General features: G+C 56.5%; 2 protein-coding genes across 4 annotated transcripts; one reads left to right on the plus strand and one right to left on the minus strand.

The window, feature by feature from the left end:
• The first annotated feature begins 694 nt into the window (after nt 1-694).
• Nucleotides 695-8,133, plus strand: PPP4C (protein phosphatase 4 catalytic subunit). 2 transcript variants are annotated; one of them, XM_027126457.1, is made up of 9 exons: nt 695-824; nt 1,050-1,211; nt 4,703-4,754; nt 5,285-5,335; nt 5,559-5,660; nt 6,275-6,448; nt 6,541-6,667; nt 7,459-7,648; nt 7,734-8,133. In XM_027126457.1, exons 2-9 carry the CDS (start codon nt 1,114-1,116, stop codon nt 7,861-7,863), a joined length of 924 nt encoding a protein of 307 aa, XP_026982258.1. In that variant the 5' UTR covers nt 695-824; nt 1,050-1,113; the 3' UTR covers nt 7,864-8,133. The 2 variants fall into 2 exon arrangements, with proteins under 2 accessions (XP_026982258.1, XP_026982259.1); XM_027126458.1 differs by lacking the exon at nt 695-824 and having other exon boundaries at nt 1,139-1,211; nt 4,703-4,959; nt 7,734-8,124.
• Nucleotides 8,134-8,588: 455 nt separating this feature from the next.
• TBX6 (T-box transcription factor 6) lies at nt 8,589-13,078 on the minus strand. 2 transcript variants are annotated; one of them, XM_027126452.1, is made up of 8 exons: nt 12,765-13,078; nt 12,448-12,682; nt 11,266-11,533; nt 11,038-11,184; nt 10,890-10,960; nt 9,574-9,647; nt 9,308-9,491; nt 8,589-9,225 (listed from the first exon to the last, which is right to left on the minus strand). In XM_027126452.1, exons 1-8 carry the CDS (start codon nt 12,880-12,882, stop codon nt 9,012-9,014), a joined length of 1,311 nt encoding a protein of 436 aa, XP_026982253.1. In that variant the 5' UTR covers nt 12,883-13,078; the 3' UTR covers nt 8,589-9,011. The 2 variants fall into 2 exon arrangements, with proteins under 2 accessions (XP_026982253.1, XP_026982252.1); XM_027126451.1 differs by having other exon boundaries at nt 8,601-9,225; nt 11,038-11,533.
• Nucleotides 13,079-13,955: the final 877 nt, after the last annotated feature.

Raw genomic sequence — 13,955 nt, forward strand, 5'->3', positions numbered from 1 at the left:
ACGAAGACCCAACACAGCCAAACAAACAAAAACTTCAACTTCGATTCAAACCCAAAGTTCTTAGCTATGCAACCATGAACAAGTTACTTAACCTTTTTAAGCCAGTTTCCTCCTCTAAAAAAAAGTAAAACTGCAGACAATAAGCAGCTGAGGGGTTTCAAAGGGACCATTCTGGAATCGGGGAGGTCATGTTAACTGAGGTATAGACTTGGTGTGGGGAAGGTGGACTCCTCCACTTCTAATTTCGGAGGTCCTCCACAGCAGAGACTTCTCTGGGGCCCTGGAAAGAGATCCGGACTGGAATTCCTTCACCATTGAACGAATACTTCTGTATGCCAACTGTTCCAGGCCTTGTTCAAAGTAAGCACTGGGGCTGCAAGTGTTAACAGGGCAAAGTTCCATCCCTCAGGGATTGTAATGGGGGAGGCCTGCTAAAACAGGTAAACAAAAACGTGTAACTTAAAGTTACAGGGTGGAGTCCCGGCTCAGCTCCAGTTTCCCTCACTGAGATGGGAGGACAGGACTGAGGCTCCCCAACATCCCTCGCAGCGCCAATCGGCTTAGCCCACAATCACTTCCGTCCGCTTGTTGCCGACATCCGGTTCCTTGGGCTCATTTCCATTCCCAGGCTTGAGGGGGTGGGGTAAGGGCGCGGCGTGGGAGGGGGAGTGTGTGTATGACGCCACGTCCGGCACGCGACGGAACTAGTCTTCCTCTGCTTCCGCGGCGGGGCCGGAAGTGGAAGAGGTGGTGGCGGCGGCCCAAAGCGGAGGGAAGGGGGAAGACAGGGACCCCCGGGAGCCGGAGCCGGAGTTGCCGCGGCGGTAATAGTCTGAGACCCCTCTAGGCCACCGTCCCCCGCGCGGGCCCTTTGGGCTCGACGGGAGTTAGCGGGGGTGCTGCCCGGCCTGTGGGACGCTGGGGGCCCGGGAGCCGATGTGAGGAGAGGCGGGAGTGGGGAGGCCGGGCCAGCTCCAGAATCGAGTTGCCCCCGACCCGGCGCCCCCTAGGGACACTCTGATCCGCGGGCTTGTCTTCGCCTTTCCCAGGAGACCCCTGTGCGGTGCGGAGGGGGCGGCGGCCCCGGCTCTGACCCGCGCCGGGGGGTGGGCCATGGCGGAGATCAGCGACCTGGACCGGCAGATCGAGCAGCTGCGGCGCTGCGAGCTCATCAAGGAGAGCGAAGTTAAGGCCCTGTGCGCTAAGGCTAGGTGAGTCCTGTGGCTCCGGGGAAGAGAGGCCTGGGGTTCCGGCCTCGGGCAAATCCAGCTGAGAACTTTGGGCCTGGCTCCTCCTGGAAGCTTTCCTGGAGAGGAGCGGAATAGGGCCTCTTCCCTCGAGGAGCAGCCAGCCTGTTGGGGGAAGACAGACCTGGATGAAGTCACTTGAAGTATTAGATGATGTGTTTTCAGTGGAGTTAGTTACAGAAAGTACTTAGGAAGCTCAGGGAAACAACCCTGTCTGTCTGGGGGGGAACAGAGAACGTTTCTTGGAGGAACTTTGGGATAGACCTCGAAGAATAAGATGGTAAAAGGGAGTGTCAGCAAGAACAGGAGTTCAAGGCAGAAAAACTAAAGACTCTGTGGTTTACAGTGTTCTTTTAATTCCAATAACAACCCTAAAAGGTGGATGGAATTGATCCCATCTTACAGGTGAGGACTCTCATATTCAGCAATTAAGGGATGGATCATGAAGCCAGTTCTCCATGTCCTGTCCCTTTTCGGGCCATAATGCAAGACAGTGGAGTTGGATCACTCTCATATTCATTGTGGGAGCCTAGGAAATAGTAGCCAATAAGCCAGAGTAGAATTAAGCAAGGTGTGGAGGGAGGCCCAACTCAGTTCTGTGGCAAGTAGGGTGACGTAGTGATGAAGAACCAGGTTTTGGAATATGATGGCACTAGGTTGGAATCAGCTCTGCCAACTTCCTCGCTGTGTTGGTGATGTTGAGGTCTCTGAGACTCTGTTTCTTCATGTGGGGATAATAGTACTTAATAAGATGGTTGGTGCTTGGGATGTGCTTAGCATAGGCTTTGGTAAAATGTAAGTGCTGGACAAACGTTGGGTGTTACTGAAATTATTTTGTAGGAAGAGGGCAATGCTGATATGGACAGAAGTTATTAGAGAAGGATTATGAGAGAAGGTGGCCTTGAAAGGTGAAAATAATTTGGATGGCTGATGGGGGCAGGCCCAGTGAGGAAGGGCATTCCTAGCAGGGTGAGAATAGGAGTGGAGCCCTGAGATGTGTGGGCAGCGGTGAGGAGACCAGTTACCTGCCTCCTGAGGAACTTTCCATGGCTTCCACCATGCTGGAGAATTGTGGGGAAAGTGCCAGCAGAACCACCCCACATTGATGGAACGACAGGCCCACTGCCAGCCTGGCCTTGTACTGCCAAAGAACTTGTATCCATCTCCTTCCCACAGCCATCCAGTGAGGTTGGAATTATTAGGCCCATTTTACAGAACAGGAAGCTGTGACTCCTTGAAGCCTAGTGATTTGACCAAGGCCACCCGGAGAGAAAGTGGCCGTCGGGCTCTTTGCTTGGCTTTGCCCCACACAAACCTGTAACAGCCGGACAGGTCCTGCATGGATTTGGTGAACAGGCAGGGCCTGCTTTTAAATGCTCATCTGTGGCTCGTCATGTATTCAGTCTTCATTGCTCTTTGCAGCCCTGTGGAATAGGCAGGGCATGGGGTGAGTTTTTCACAGAGAGGACACTGAGCCTCAGAGAAGATAATGTCTTGCCCCTGGTCTCACAGCTGATCGGCGGGGAGCCTGGTTTTGGATCCAGGTCTTTGCCCATACTCCACGCTCACTGACAGCCAGGCAGACAGACATTTAGACTCTGTGAGAGGCAGCAGGGGGCTACTGAGGGGTGGAAGGGTCCTGCCCAGCTCCTAAGATGGAGCTTGGAGGTATTAGGCTCAGGCCTGAGGTGGCCATTGTAATCCCAGGCCCAATCTGGAGAGGACCAACTCTAGCACCTGGCCATGGCCTCCTGAGGACCCACCAGGGGCCCAGGCTGAAGCTGGTCATGTCAGGAGCTTTTGCTTGCTCAGAGGGTATGGAGGCTCAAAACCTTGGAACTACAGAGGCCTGGGAGCTGAATTTGCTCTTGTGAAAAACATCAGCACATTAGAACAGCCGAGGGTTTTGAATCGGGGGTGGTCTTCGGTAGGAAGTATGGCCTTGTCACCTATAAACAGTGTGACCCTGGTCAAGTCACTCTACATCTCCAAGTCTTTGAAATCCTTACGGAGCCTGCATGAGATTCTTCATATCCAGGGTCAGGGTCTGGCGCTTTGGTCGGCAGTGTTCGTTGTGGAAGTGAAGGTGAGCAGGTGTGAGCCGTGAGAGGGCTGGTGGTGTGCTGCAGGTGACAGAGCTGGGGCCTGGTTCCCACGCTGTGCTGAGGCCTTGCTGGCACTGAGGTAGGTTGCAACCCAGAGTCTGTGGAAGGGGCTGGTATAAAGTCTCAGGAAATTGGGTCCCCGAGGTTCCAATTCAGCCACTCTCCAGCTTTGTGACCTCGATTCTGACCCTTTTTTCTCTAAAGCCTCAGTTCCTTTGTCAGATGAGGATGGAAGGAACCTCCCGAGTCAGTTGGAAAGGTCATTATAAGCAGTCACGTGGCGGATGTTTGGCACAAGACGCAGTACAGGTGGGAGAGCCTTGCTGCTGTTTGGCCCCTTGGGCCACCGCCAGCGCCTCCTGCCACTCCTGGAAACCGAGGCACACCTCCCTGGAGCCACCTTAGTCATACAGAGCACCCTAAGCCCAGGGAACTCCTGGTCTTGTGGGAGGGGACTGGCAGAGAGAGGGCTGAGCAAGTGCCTCCCACGTCAGACTAGCTTGGTAAGGGCCACACTCTGGAGCAGGCTGCCTTGGTTCAGTTTCTGCCTGTGTGACTGGCCGCTTTCTTCATCTGAGCCATAGGAATCATCACAGTGCCTGCCTTCGAGGGTGGTGGTTTGATTACCTGCATCATCTGTGCAGAGCTCTTACTACCGTCCTGGCACGTGGTATGAACTGAAGTGTTCACGGCTGCTGTGATCATCAAGGACAAAATCTAGAAACACGGCACTACTTACTATTAGGTGTCTGTAATGGACAAAGCAATGTCATGTCAAGCTCACTCAGGTAGAAGTTGACTGCACTGCAAGGAGAAAGGGAGGACAAAGTCCTCACTTCCTCTAAATAAATAATAGAAAAGCATCAACAGCGTATCACTTTGAAGGTGCCTCCGACGGCCGGCCTGCCCAGGGCACCAGCCCTATGACTTGGGACAGTCCGGGAGGAGGCCCCTGTGGTGGGGAGAGAAGGGCTGTAAGAGCTCAGCCAAGGGCACGGTCTCTGAGCAGAGGGCCCTGTGGAGAGGAGGAGGAGGACATCTGTTTTCTGGGAGTAAGTGCTAGCTGTGTGAAAGGGAGCAGCATGGAGGGTCAAGGTCGGGAAAGTCCCAGACTCCTTGCAAAGGCTGAACGAGAGCTTGGGCTTTGGCCTGTTGGCAGCAGGGAGCCACACACAGAAGGGTCTCGAGCAGTGGGGCTGTGGTCAGGCTATCCTGGGGAAATTGCACACCTCCGACCTGCCCCCTAGAGGTTCAAGGACAGCCTCATATCCTCCCCTACCCCACAGAAAAGGTCAGGAATAGGGTTGGGCTGGCTCAGCTTTGGTGACCCTGGTCTTCTCCCGTCTCCAGAGAGATCTTGGTGGAGGAGAGCAACGTGCAGAGGGTGGACTCGCCAGTCACAGTGAGTACCCGCTGTCCCTCCACAGCCTGGCTTGGTCTTTTAGGCACGTGGTCATTCCCGTTAATCTTGTGGGCTCTGAGGTCTACCCCTCATCCCTGAGAGCCCCATCTTCAGGGGAGCTTTGCTAGAAGAATTGGCTGTTATGGGCAGGGTCTTTGGAGTCATTGGAGGGATGCTCTTGACCAGGGCAGAAGAACTCAGTTTGGTGAGTGATGACTCCATGTGTTCCTGTGTGTTATTAGTGACTTTATTCTGGGTGCCTGGTGGGGAGTAGGGAGAGGAGGGGGCCAGGTCCTCTGGGAGCTGCAGGTCTAGCTGGAAAGAATTGGCTCTAGCTCTTGCCCCCAGAATAGTTGGCACTCAGTGCGGGATGGGGGGATTGGAGTAGGAGAGTAGATTCTTGGCCCTGAGAAGCAGAGGCTTAGCCGAGAGAGATAAGGATCTTCTCAAGCAGTGGGTGTTTTGAAGGACAGCCCCTGGTAGCAGAGGCTTTCGGACTGTTGAGTTCCGACCTGCTTTCTCACTTCCAGGTATGCGGTGACATCCATGGACAATTCTATGACCTCAAGGAGCTGTTCAGAGTGAGTGTGGGGAAACAATGGGAAAGGTGACCTGGGGGATGACTGGAAGACCCCTTTAACTGAGAGTGGAAACTTTCGAGTTAGGTGAGTGGAGTGGAGGCCAGAGGCCCCTAGTCAGGTGGGCCCATTGTGAAAGAAGGGCCTCAACTTGACTGGAAATGGGCCACCACAGTGGGTCGGGGACAGTTTAGGACCAAGCAGAACCTTCTTCCTCCCTCCCCAGGTGGGAGGCGACGTCCCTGAGACTAACTACCTCTTCATGGGGGACTTTGTGGATCGTGGTTTCTACAGCGTCGAAACGTTCCTCCTGCTGCTGGCACTTAAGGTGGGACCCCCCGACTTCTGGACCCCAGACCTGGGCCACCTCAGGCCTGACCTGTCTGCATCCTTTCCGCCCTCATCTCCTGCCCATCCACCCCCAACTCTTGAGCTGTGCTGCTGGTGACGGACACATTCTGCTTGGGTGGTCAGAGAAGCTTTCCTTGACTTGGGGACATCTGATTGGGCCCCTGGAGGATGAGGTCAGAGGGACGGCATTGTAGGGGAGGAAATAGAGGCTCATCCAGTTCAGAAAGTGGCAAGGAGTTGAGTTCAGCTGGGTGCATTATCCATTGCGGGAGAGAGGCTGTAAGGGACCAGATGACAGAGTGCTCTGAGTGTCTCGCTAAGGGCTTGGTCTGTACCTGGTGGATGAAGGAGGGGCCATTAGGTTTGTAGTTGATGTGAGGGGGGCAGGAGGTGGGAGAGGATTCAGCTTTGCATCCTCTGGAGGAGGGACCGGGAGTGTGTGAGGTGGATGTAACACAGTTCAGGCAGAGGTGACATGAATCTGGGCCACGGCAGTAGTGATAAGGATGGAGCGGGGCTGGCAGATGTGAGGACATCTAGGAGCACGAGACAGAGCCTCGACCCCAGGCCTGGCATGGTGCCTACCTCCAGGTTCGCTATCCTGACCGCATCACCCTGATCCGGGGCAACCACGAAAGCCGTCAGATCACCCAGGTCTACGGCTTTTATGACGAGTGTCTGCGCAAGTACGGCTCGGTGACCGTGTGGCGCTACTGCACTGAGATCTTTGACTACCTCAGCCTGTCGGCCATCATCGATGGCAAGGTAGGCCCACCACACAGCTCCCGGGGATGGGAGAGATGGAAGAGGCACCGGGCCTCAGCCTCCCTTCCCACCTGTCTCGCTCTCCCCTGTAGATCTTCTGTGTGCACGGGGGCCTTTCCCCCTCCATCCAGACACTGGACCAGATCCGGACAATTGACCGAAAGCAAGAGGTGCCTCATGACGGGCCCATGTGTGACCTGCTCTGGTCCGACCCTGAAGGTGAGGGCAGGAGCTCTACTCTTAGTTTAGTGGGTGACTCGGGGTCCTGTGGTTAAAGCAGGTGCCTCGAAGGCACAGCCCAAGCCGGTGAGTTTGGGGCAGAGCAGAGCGGGGCTGGTCCTCACTGGCGTCCGTGCTTGACGGCCAACTGGCTGGCACCCTTGAGGAGGAGGAGAGCGTGGGGAGCTGGGTGCTTTGAGCTGGGGGATTGGTGGGGATGTATGTCATTGCTCAGGGGCTTGTTGAGGACAAAATCATCGGCTCCCTGAATGTGAAGGGGCTTCTGCAGAGGTCAGACTCCCAGAATGGTAGCCCCCTGAGGACCCCTCACTTTGTGGGCCTCCTCAGCTAGTATGGAGCAGAGCCGGGATGAAAGCCAAGCCTCCTCATCCCCGTCTAGGGCTCTTGTGCTGTAACAGCAGCCTCCACTCCCTCGCTGCCCTGTTACTACCTCCCCGCCGGCTGGGCAGCCCGGGGTCACAGGTGCTGTCCTGGTGTGGTTACTGTCAGCACCTCCTTTCGCTCTTGTGTGTACCTGTTTGGACAGTAAATTACATGGTCACCCTGATGGTGAGGTGGCTCAACTATCAGGAAATTCTTTCTTCTTTGGAGCTTATCTGCTTCAGCATTTGCTGTCCTGCCCCCAGGCTCCCTCAACGCATTCGGGCCCTGTGCTCCTGCTGCACAGGCCTAACTGGGGGAGGGACAGGGCACTCTCCTGCAAAGGGCCGCGGATAGCCACTGATGCCCTGAAGACACCCTCTCGGCATCCCTACCCTCATCTGCCTCAGACACAACAGGCTGGGGCGTGAGCCCCCGTGGGGCTGGCTACCTATTTGGCAGTGACGTGGTGGCCCAGTTCAATGCAGCCAACGACATTGACATGATCTGCCGCGCCCACCAACTGGTGATGGAAGGTTACAAGTGGCACTTCAACGAGACTGTACTCACTGTGTGGTCGGCACCCAACTACTGCTACCGGTGAGCTGCCTGGGCTGGGAGGTTGAGGTGGGGATCTAGGTTGACCCGACCCGCTCCTTTAACACTGCTGCCCTCCGACTTCCAGCTGTGGGAATGTGGCAGCCATCTTGGAGCTGGACGAGCATCTCCAGAAAGATTTCATCATCTTTGAGGCCGCTCCCCAAGAGACACGGGGCATCCCCTCCAAAAAGCCCGTGGCTGACTACTTCCTGTGACCCCTCTGGCCCCTGCCCCCTCCAGCCCCTCTGGCCCCTGGACCACTGTGACTCTGCCCTCTTCAGACGAAGGCTGGGGGGCTGTCCCCGGCTATGCTGTCCCCCCAGAAGAGGGCACTTCGCGGGTGAGGACTTTTCTGGAGAGGCTTGGAGCCTTGGCTCCATGTTCCTCCTCCCGTGTCTCCCCACTTGAACCGTGAAGTTTCCAATAATTTTGTTTTTCTTTTTTTTCTTTTTTTTTTGTTTGTTTTTAGATAAAAATTTTGAGAAGAAAAAAAAAAAAGAAAAAAATCTAATAAAAGAAGAAAAATGGTCTTTGGGTTTGTGTCGGAATTGATTGGGGATGAGCAGTGGTGCCAGCGCAGCCTGGTAGACGTCAGGACATTGACTGCCCTGGAACCCCAGTCCTGCCAGCAAGGTGCGGCTCAGGCGTCAACTTGCCCAGAGCCTCCTGGTCCCCATCCAGTGACAGTGACCGCTCCCGAGGGCTTCCTGAGTGCTAGGTAGAGGGGCGGGTTCTCAGGCAGCCCTATTTAATTCTCAGAACATTGAGTGTCAAGACACTGATTCCCCCGTTTTCCTGAAGAGGAAACAGGCCCAGAGTGTTGATTTACACGCACAAGGTCAAGCAGCTGGAAATGACAAGTCTAGACTGGGGCCTGGGTCTCCTCACAGAACCTGTGCTCACACAGCCCCACTCCGGGCCGAACACCATTAGCTCAATGTTTCCAGAACACTGATGTCTTCCGAGTTTTATTAACAAGATACTCTAGTCCTGAGAAGAGACCGGCGTGGCTTGCACTGGGGCGAGGGGGTAGAACTTGCCGGGCCCAAGGGTGAGGCTGGGAGGTGGGAGTGCTGGTCCCAGGTCCCATTTGGCCAGGCAGAGCCTCCCTCCATTCACACTGAGGTGAGAGCCGGGAAGGGGAAGCTGGCCCCAGCTGGACTCCCAGCGGCTTAGCCAGAGCTTTGAAGCCAAGCGGGGTAGGAGTGAAATCAAAGTGTGAAGTGGGGTGGGGGAGGCCCGAGGCAGCCATTTGGCGTGGGGGATGGGGCCAGTGGAAGTGAGGGGGCAACAGGCCTGGGGGAGGGGAACTGGAGGTTTGTGATGGAAGATGGGGAGGGAGGCAGAGGGGCTTAGCAAAGGCTCAGTACATTGGTTTGGAGCCTACATCCAGGTAAGCCCCAGGCCCAGGGTAGGGCAGAGGGAAGGGGCCCCCTTGGAGGAAGTGCGAGGCAAAGGACGCTGGGGGTGCCGCTGCTGGGTATCCTGAGCCTGGTGGCCCGGGCTGCAGCTCCAGGAAGGCAGCTGAGTAGGGGGCTGGGCGCCCAGAGTCTGGAGCCTCAGGGAAGCTGGGGTTCCTGAAGTGCAGAGAGGAATCAGAACAGGGGAGAGGGATCCCCAGCCTGGAAGAGCCCAGCCCTGTGCCCTTGCCCCACTCACCTGGTCGGAAGGTGACCAGGGGCCCCGTGGAAAGCTGCAGGGTGCAGAAGGTAGGCCTCAGCACTGGGGCCACCACAGGGAGGAGCTGGGGCCGGGGCAGCTTCCCCGGGCGCTGGGGCCTGCTCTGGATCTGACTCACGAGCGTCCCCGCCCAGGGTGGAATCACAGGGACCACCCGGTGCATCTGGGGAGACAGAAGGGACAGTGTGGGCTAAGGAGGATCAGCATCTCAGGCCTGGCCCCATCACCACTGGGCCTACACTCACCTCCACTCCCATAGGTCGCTGTGGCTACTGGCTCTGGGCCCCGCAGTTTCCTCTTCACACGGGCGTCTCGCTCCCTGGGGAACAGTGATGATGATGATGATGATGATGATTGATGATGATGATGATGATGATGATGATAATGGTGATGGTGATGATGGTAATAAGAGCACTTACCAGGTGCCAGGCATTTCACCCAGGGACCCTATCAGGTAGGTGCCACTTTATACCCATTTTACAGAAGAAGAAATGGAAAGCCAGAGAATTAAATGACTAGGAAATAGCAGAGCTGGGATTTATTCTCCACTTAACAACTTTCTAATGGTTTCCTATTGCATTTAGAATCCGTGAAGACTCCTTCCCAAGCAACAAGGCCAGGGCGTGGTCTGGTCCCAGCTCATGCCACCTTGTTCACTCTGCCCATCTCCACCAGCTGCCTTTCAGCCACACTCTGGAATCCCCGTCTGTCCCCTCTTCACCTGCTTTACTCCTTCTTGTCTCAGTTCAAGCATAACTTCCTCAAAGGAGGCCTCCTGACTTCCCACAGCACCACACGCCCTCCCTGATAACCTTTGTCGAGAGTGATACTGTTACATTAGTTAGGGTGATCCTTGAATGAATATCTATCTCTTCTGCCTGACTCTAAGTGTCTTGAGGGCAAGGGCCAGCTCTGAAGGGGTTAGTTAGAAGCCAGTGTACTAACGAATGAAACCTTTTCAGCCCACCATAACCTGGCTACCCATCACCTCTCTCACTCCACACCCGCCATACCGCAGGCATGCTCCCACCTCAGGGCCCTGGCATGTTCCCAGATATCCACCTGGCTCCCTCCCATACTTCCTCCGAGTCTTCTCTCAAATGTCCGCTTAGTGAGGCATTTCCAGGCCTCTTATCCACCTGGCTCCCTCCCATACTTCCTCCGAGTCTTTTCTCAAATGTCTGCTTAGTGAGGCATTTCCAGGCCTCTTATCTAATAAATACCTCTCTCCATTCCTTCTGATCCTCGCTTGCTTTCTTTTCTCCTTAGAACTTACCCCTAACATATTATATATTTATTTCTCTTGTCTACTCCGCCCACTAGAGCATCACCAGTTCCATGAGGGCAGGGGCTTTGGTTTGTTCACTGTTGTATCCTCACTGCCTAGAACTGTGCCTGGCACATAAGCTGGTGCTAAATAAGTATTTGTCAAATCAGTGAGTGAATACATGCTTTTACTTACATTGTGTTCCTGGCATCCAGCACAGTGCCTGGCACACAGTGGACGATTAATAAACATTTGATGAATGAACGAGTGAATGAATGAATGAATGATGCCCACCTCTTACAGTTTCTGCCATTCTCCCGGAAGCCCTTGGCAAAGGGGTTGGCTGCGATCTTCAGTTGTGTGATCTGGGGGTGCACATCCAGAGTCAAAACTCCCACAGCCTGGGCAGGGCACGGCCACCCCCTCAAGCAGGGTCACTCACCCGTGGGTTCTGGTAGGCTGTCACGGAGATGAACATGGTCTCGGGGAAGCGGAAGGAGGCAACGCCCCCCCAGTGTTGGCTGCAAAGCTGGGCGGCCCGCACCAGGTGTATGCGGGGCTGATACTTATGCATGGAGTGCAAGATCAGCTGGGAGGGAAGAAACAGGCGTGACCCCCTACCCTGGTCCCACCCCCAACCCTTATCCGGGGGTCCCAGCCTGGGCCTCACGTGGCCATGGGGGTCCAGTGTGCTGTTGGTGAGCTTGACACGATGGAAAGACACAGGCTGCCGCATCCAGTGGGCACCGGTGGCAGGAGAGTCAGGATGAATGTAAACGCGGTCAGGCAGGCGGGGCTCTGCCTTGCCGCTGGGCTCCCAGCGCCGGCCCTGCCAGCGGTAGCGAGCCCCGTCCACTGGAACCACATCCAGAAGAAACAGGTAGCGGGCCTCGGGGTCCAGGCCAGTGACTGATACTCGGCAAGCAGGGAACATGCGCCTGCACAGGGGAAGGGACGGGAGAGGCCTGGAGCTACTCAGTGGCCGGCGGTGGGCACAGCACTCGCAAGAAGGCATAGCCACTGGCTCACGCAGTTGTCACAGAAAATCGAGGGATGCGGAATCAGAACTTAGAGGGCAGGATCTTAGAGCTATAAGCTTGTCTCATCCCATTTTACAGACGAGAAACAGGACCAACGGGGTCAGGTGATCTGACCAGAGTCACACAGCAGGTTAGGAGCAGAGTCCGGACTCCTGACCCCTGGCCCCTCAAACTCCATTTGCAGAAGCAGGAGTGACACACTTTTCTTCTGGAAATCTTGCCAGGAGCCTTCTGCTCCCCACCCTGGTCTCCTCACTTGATCTCCAGCACCAGAATCTACAGCTGCTGGACAAACTTGCTTCAGAGAAAATAAAAAGGGGACTCACCACGCTAGTGCCTGAGCTCCTGGCCTAGATAAAGACTGCACACTGACCATATCCCTGCCTCCAAGGTGACCCCTGATCCTGGCCAGACTTCCCTGATGCTGGTCAGTGGCTGGCCCTTGACCCCAGTCATAGTCTGAATGCTGACTCTAGGCACAGACTGACCCCTGATCTAGGCCACATACTAACTCATAACCCAGCCCGACCTTCTGCCCCGAGCCCAGACTGACCTAGGACCCTTGCCATAGGTTAGTCCCCAAACCAGCCACAGACTCCACAGACTGACCCTTGACACTTGCCACAGAATGACCCCTGGTCCAGCCACAGAAGAACCCCTGACCCAGGCCACAGTCACACTCTGAACTCAGGCAGAGCTCTAGCCTCCCTACGAATCCCCACACGTAGCCCCATCACCGGGGACTCTGCCTTTCCCAACAGACCCCCACCAGGAACACACTGGGTCTTCGGACCCTGGCCCAGACCCCTCACCTCCCAGCTTTGGTGATGATCATCTCTGTTCCCACGGAGTTGAACTCTTTCCACAACTCCCGGTTGTCCAGGCTCAGGCTGACTCCGGGGAGTGGATGAAGGCTCTCTGGGGCTGGAGGGGGCGCCTCAGTGCCCAGGGTTGGGGGCAGCGGGGGTAGAGGTGGGGGAGCGGCCAGAGTTCGGGGAGCAGCCTCAATCCCGGAGAGGAAGCAATCCAGTTTGGGAGCGTCCAGATCTGGAGATGGGAGGAGAATGAGCCAGCCGAGGGCCACAGCCTCCACCCCAGTTCCTACCCAGGAGCTGCTCCCACTGCTCACCGGGGTAGCGGTAGCCCTCTGCCAGGGCAGGCGGGAAGCTGGAATCTGCTCCGGGCTGGGGGGCCCCTAGGCGGTAGCCGGTCCCCAGGGAGGGGTACAACTCTCGTGGATGGTACATGGAGTAGTCCTGTCTGGCCTCAGGTCACGCTGCCTAGAGTGCCCCAGTGCTGAGAGATGCCCCCTTTATAGCTCACAGCTCAGCCCCTTCCAGACCCAGGATCACAGCCCCTCCCCTCTTTGGGGCCCTGGAGTTAGGCTGGGGTGGAGACCCCTGGGGCCTGGAAGGGGTCCGAGAGCGGGCCGGATACCTCCCCCCCCAGGCTTCATTAGCCCCGACCCCCTGCCCCCTCATTACATAATTAACTCCTCGGCCTGATTGATCCCCGGGGCTCGACAGGGACGCAGTTTGGCGCTTCCGGCCAGCTGGTCCCCGTTCCCACGGGGGGAGCCCCGGCTAGGGATAAGCTACTGAGGGGCGGGGCCTGGACCCTGGGATGGAGCCTGGAGTCCTGGGGCAGCCCCTGGCGCCCCAGACTTTTCTGGCAGGTGACCCCCCCCCCCTTCACTTGGAGGATGAGACTTGGAGGGACGAAGCATGACTGGAGGGAAGGAGCAGGGCTGGAGGGACGCGACCAGAGCTTGTTGTTAATGCGGGGCACCGGGGACCTCGAGGAGTCCGCAGACGAGGCCTGAACTCTGGAGTCCTTCCCAGTTCCCATTCTGAAAAACCTCCAGCCTCGGCCAAGTCTCAAAAGTTTAGAGACGCCGACAGCTCGACGATCTCTGACCGCTGACGCCCGGGTTTCCCAGAAGGTCCCGCGTTGGGGAACCCTCGGAACTACACTTCCCAGCAGGCCCAGGGCCGAGGTTTGGCGCGAAGGAAACAGGCAGGTGCCGCTGGGGCCGCTGGAAGTTGTAGTTGGGACGAGGCGGGGCGGTGAAACCCGCGGAGCTGTTGCCTCTCAGGAGAGCTGCCCCTAGGCGGCGTCAAAACGTTTAGGCTGAGAAGATGCAGATCAGCTGAGGTCAAGGCCTAGCGAGCTAGAGTGGGCGCGGGAATCTCCACCTGCGGTGAGATCCGCCCCCGGTGCTAGAGAAGGTAGCTGAGCCCCAGGAGCGAAGGCTCCCAGCTTTGACCGCCGTGCCTACCACCCCATGTTTCTGGGACTCAAAAGGGAACAGGTCTATAGA

This window comes from Aethalodelphis obliquidens, unplaced genomic scaffold (genome assembly GCF_003676395.1).
Source record: "Aethalodelphis obliquidens isolate GAN/ISIS:26980383/991018 unplaced genomic scaffold, ASM367639v1 scaffold30, whole genome shotgun sequence".
Taxonomy (NCBI): Eukaryota; Metazoa; Chordata; class Mammalia; order Artiodactyla; family Delphinidae; genus Aethalodelphis; species Aethalodelphis obliquidens.

Excerpts from the sequence above, each read along its gene's own strand:
- TBX6 (XM_027126451.1), bottom strand. The coding sequence starts at position 12,882 with ATGTACCATCCACGAGAGTTGTACCCCTCCCTGGGGACCGGCTACCGC. Across the intron at positions 11,534-12,447 it reads ATCATCACCAAAGCTGGGAG|GCGCATGTTCCCTGCTTGCC; the intron begins GTGAGGGGTCTG and ends TCCCCTGTGCAG. Across the intron at positions 9,648-10,889 it reads AATGGCAGAAACTGTAAGAG|GGAGCGAGACGCCCGTGTGA; the intron begins GTGGGCATCATT and ends ACTGTTCCCCAG.
- PPP4C (XM_027126457.1), top strand. The coding sequence starts at position 1,114 with ATGGCGGAGATCAGCGACCTGGACCGGCAGATCGAGCAGCTGCGGCGC. Across the intron at positions 6,668-7,458 it reads GCTCTGGTCCGACCCTGAAG|ACACAACAGGCTGGGGCGTG; the intron begins GTGAGGGCAGGA and ends CATCTGCCTCAG. Across the intron at positions 7,649-7,733 it reads GCACCCAACTACTGCTACCG|CTGTGGGAATGTGGCAGCCA; the intron begins GTGAGCTGCCTG and ends TCCGACTTCCAG.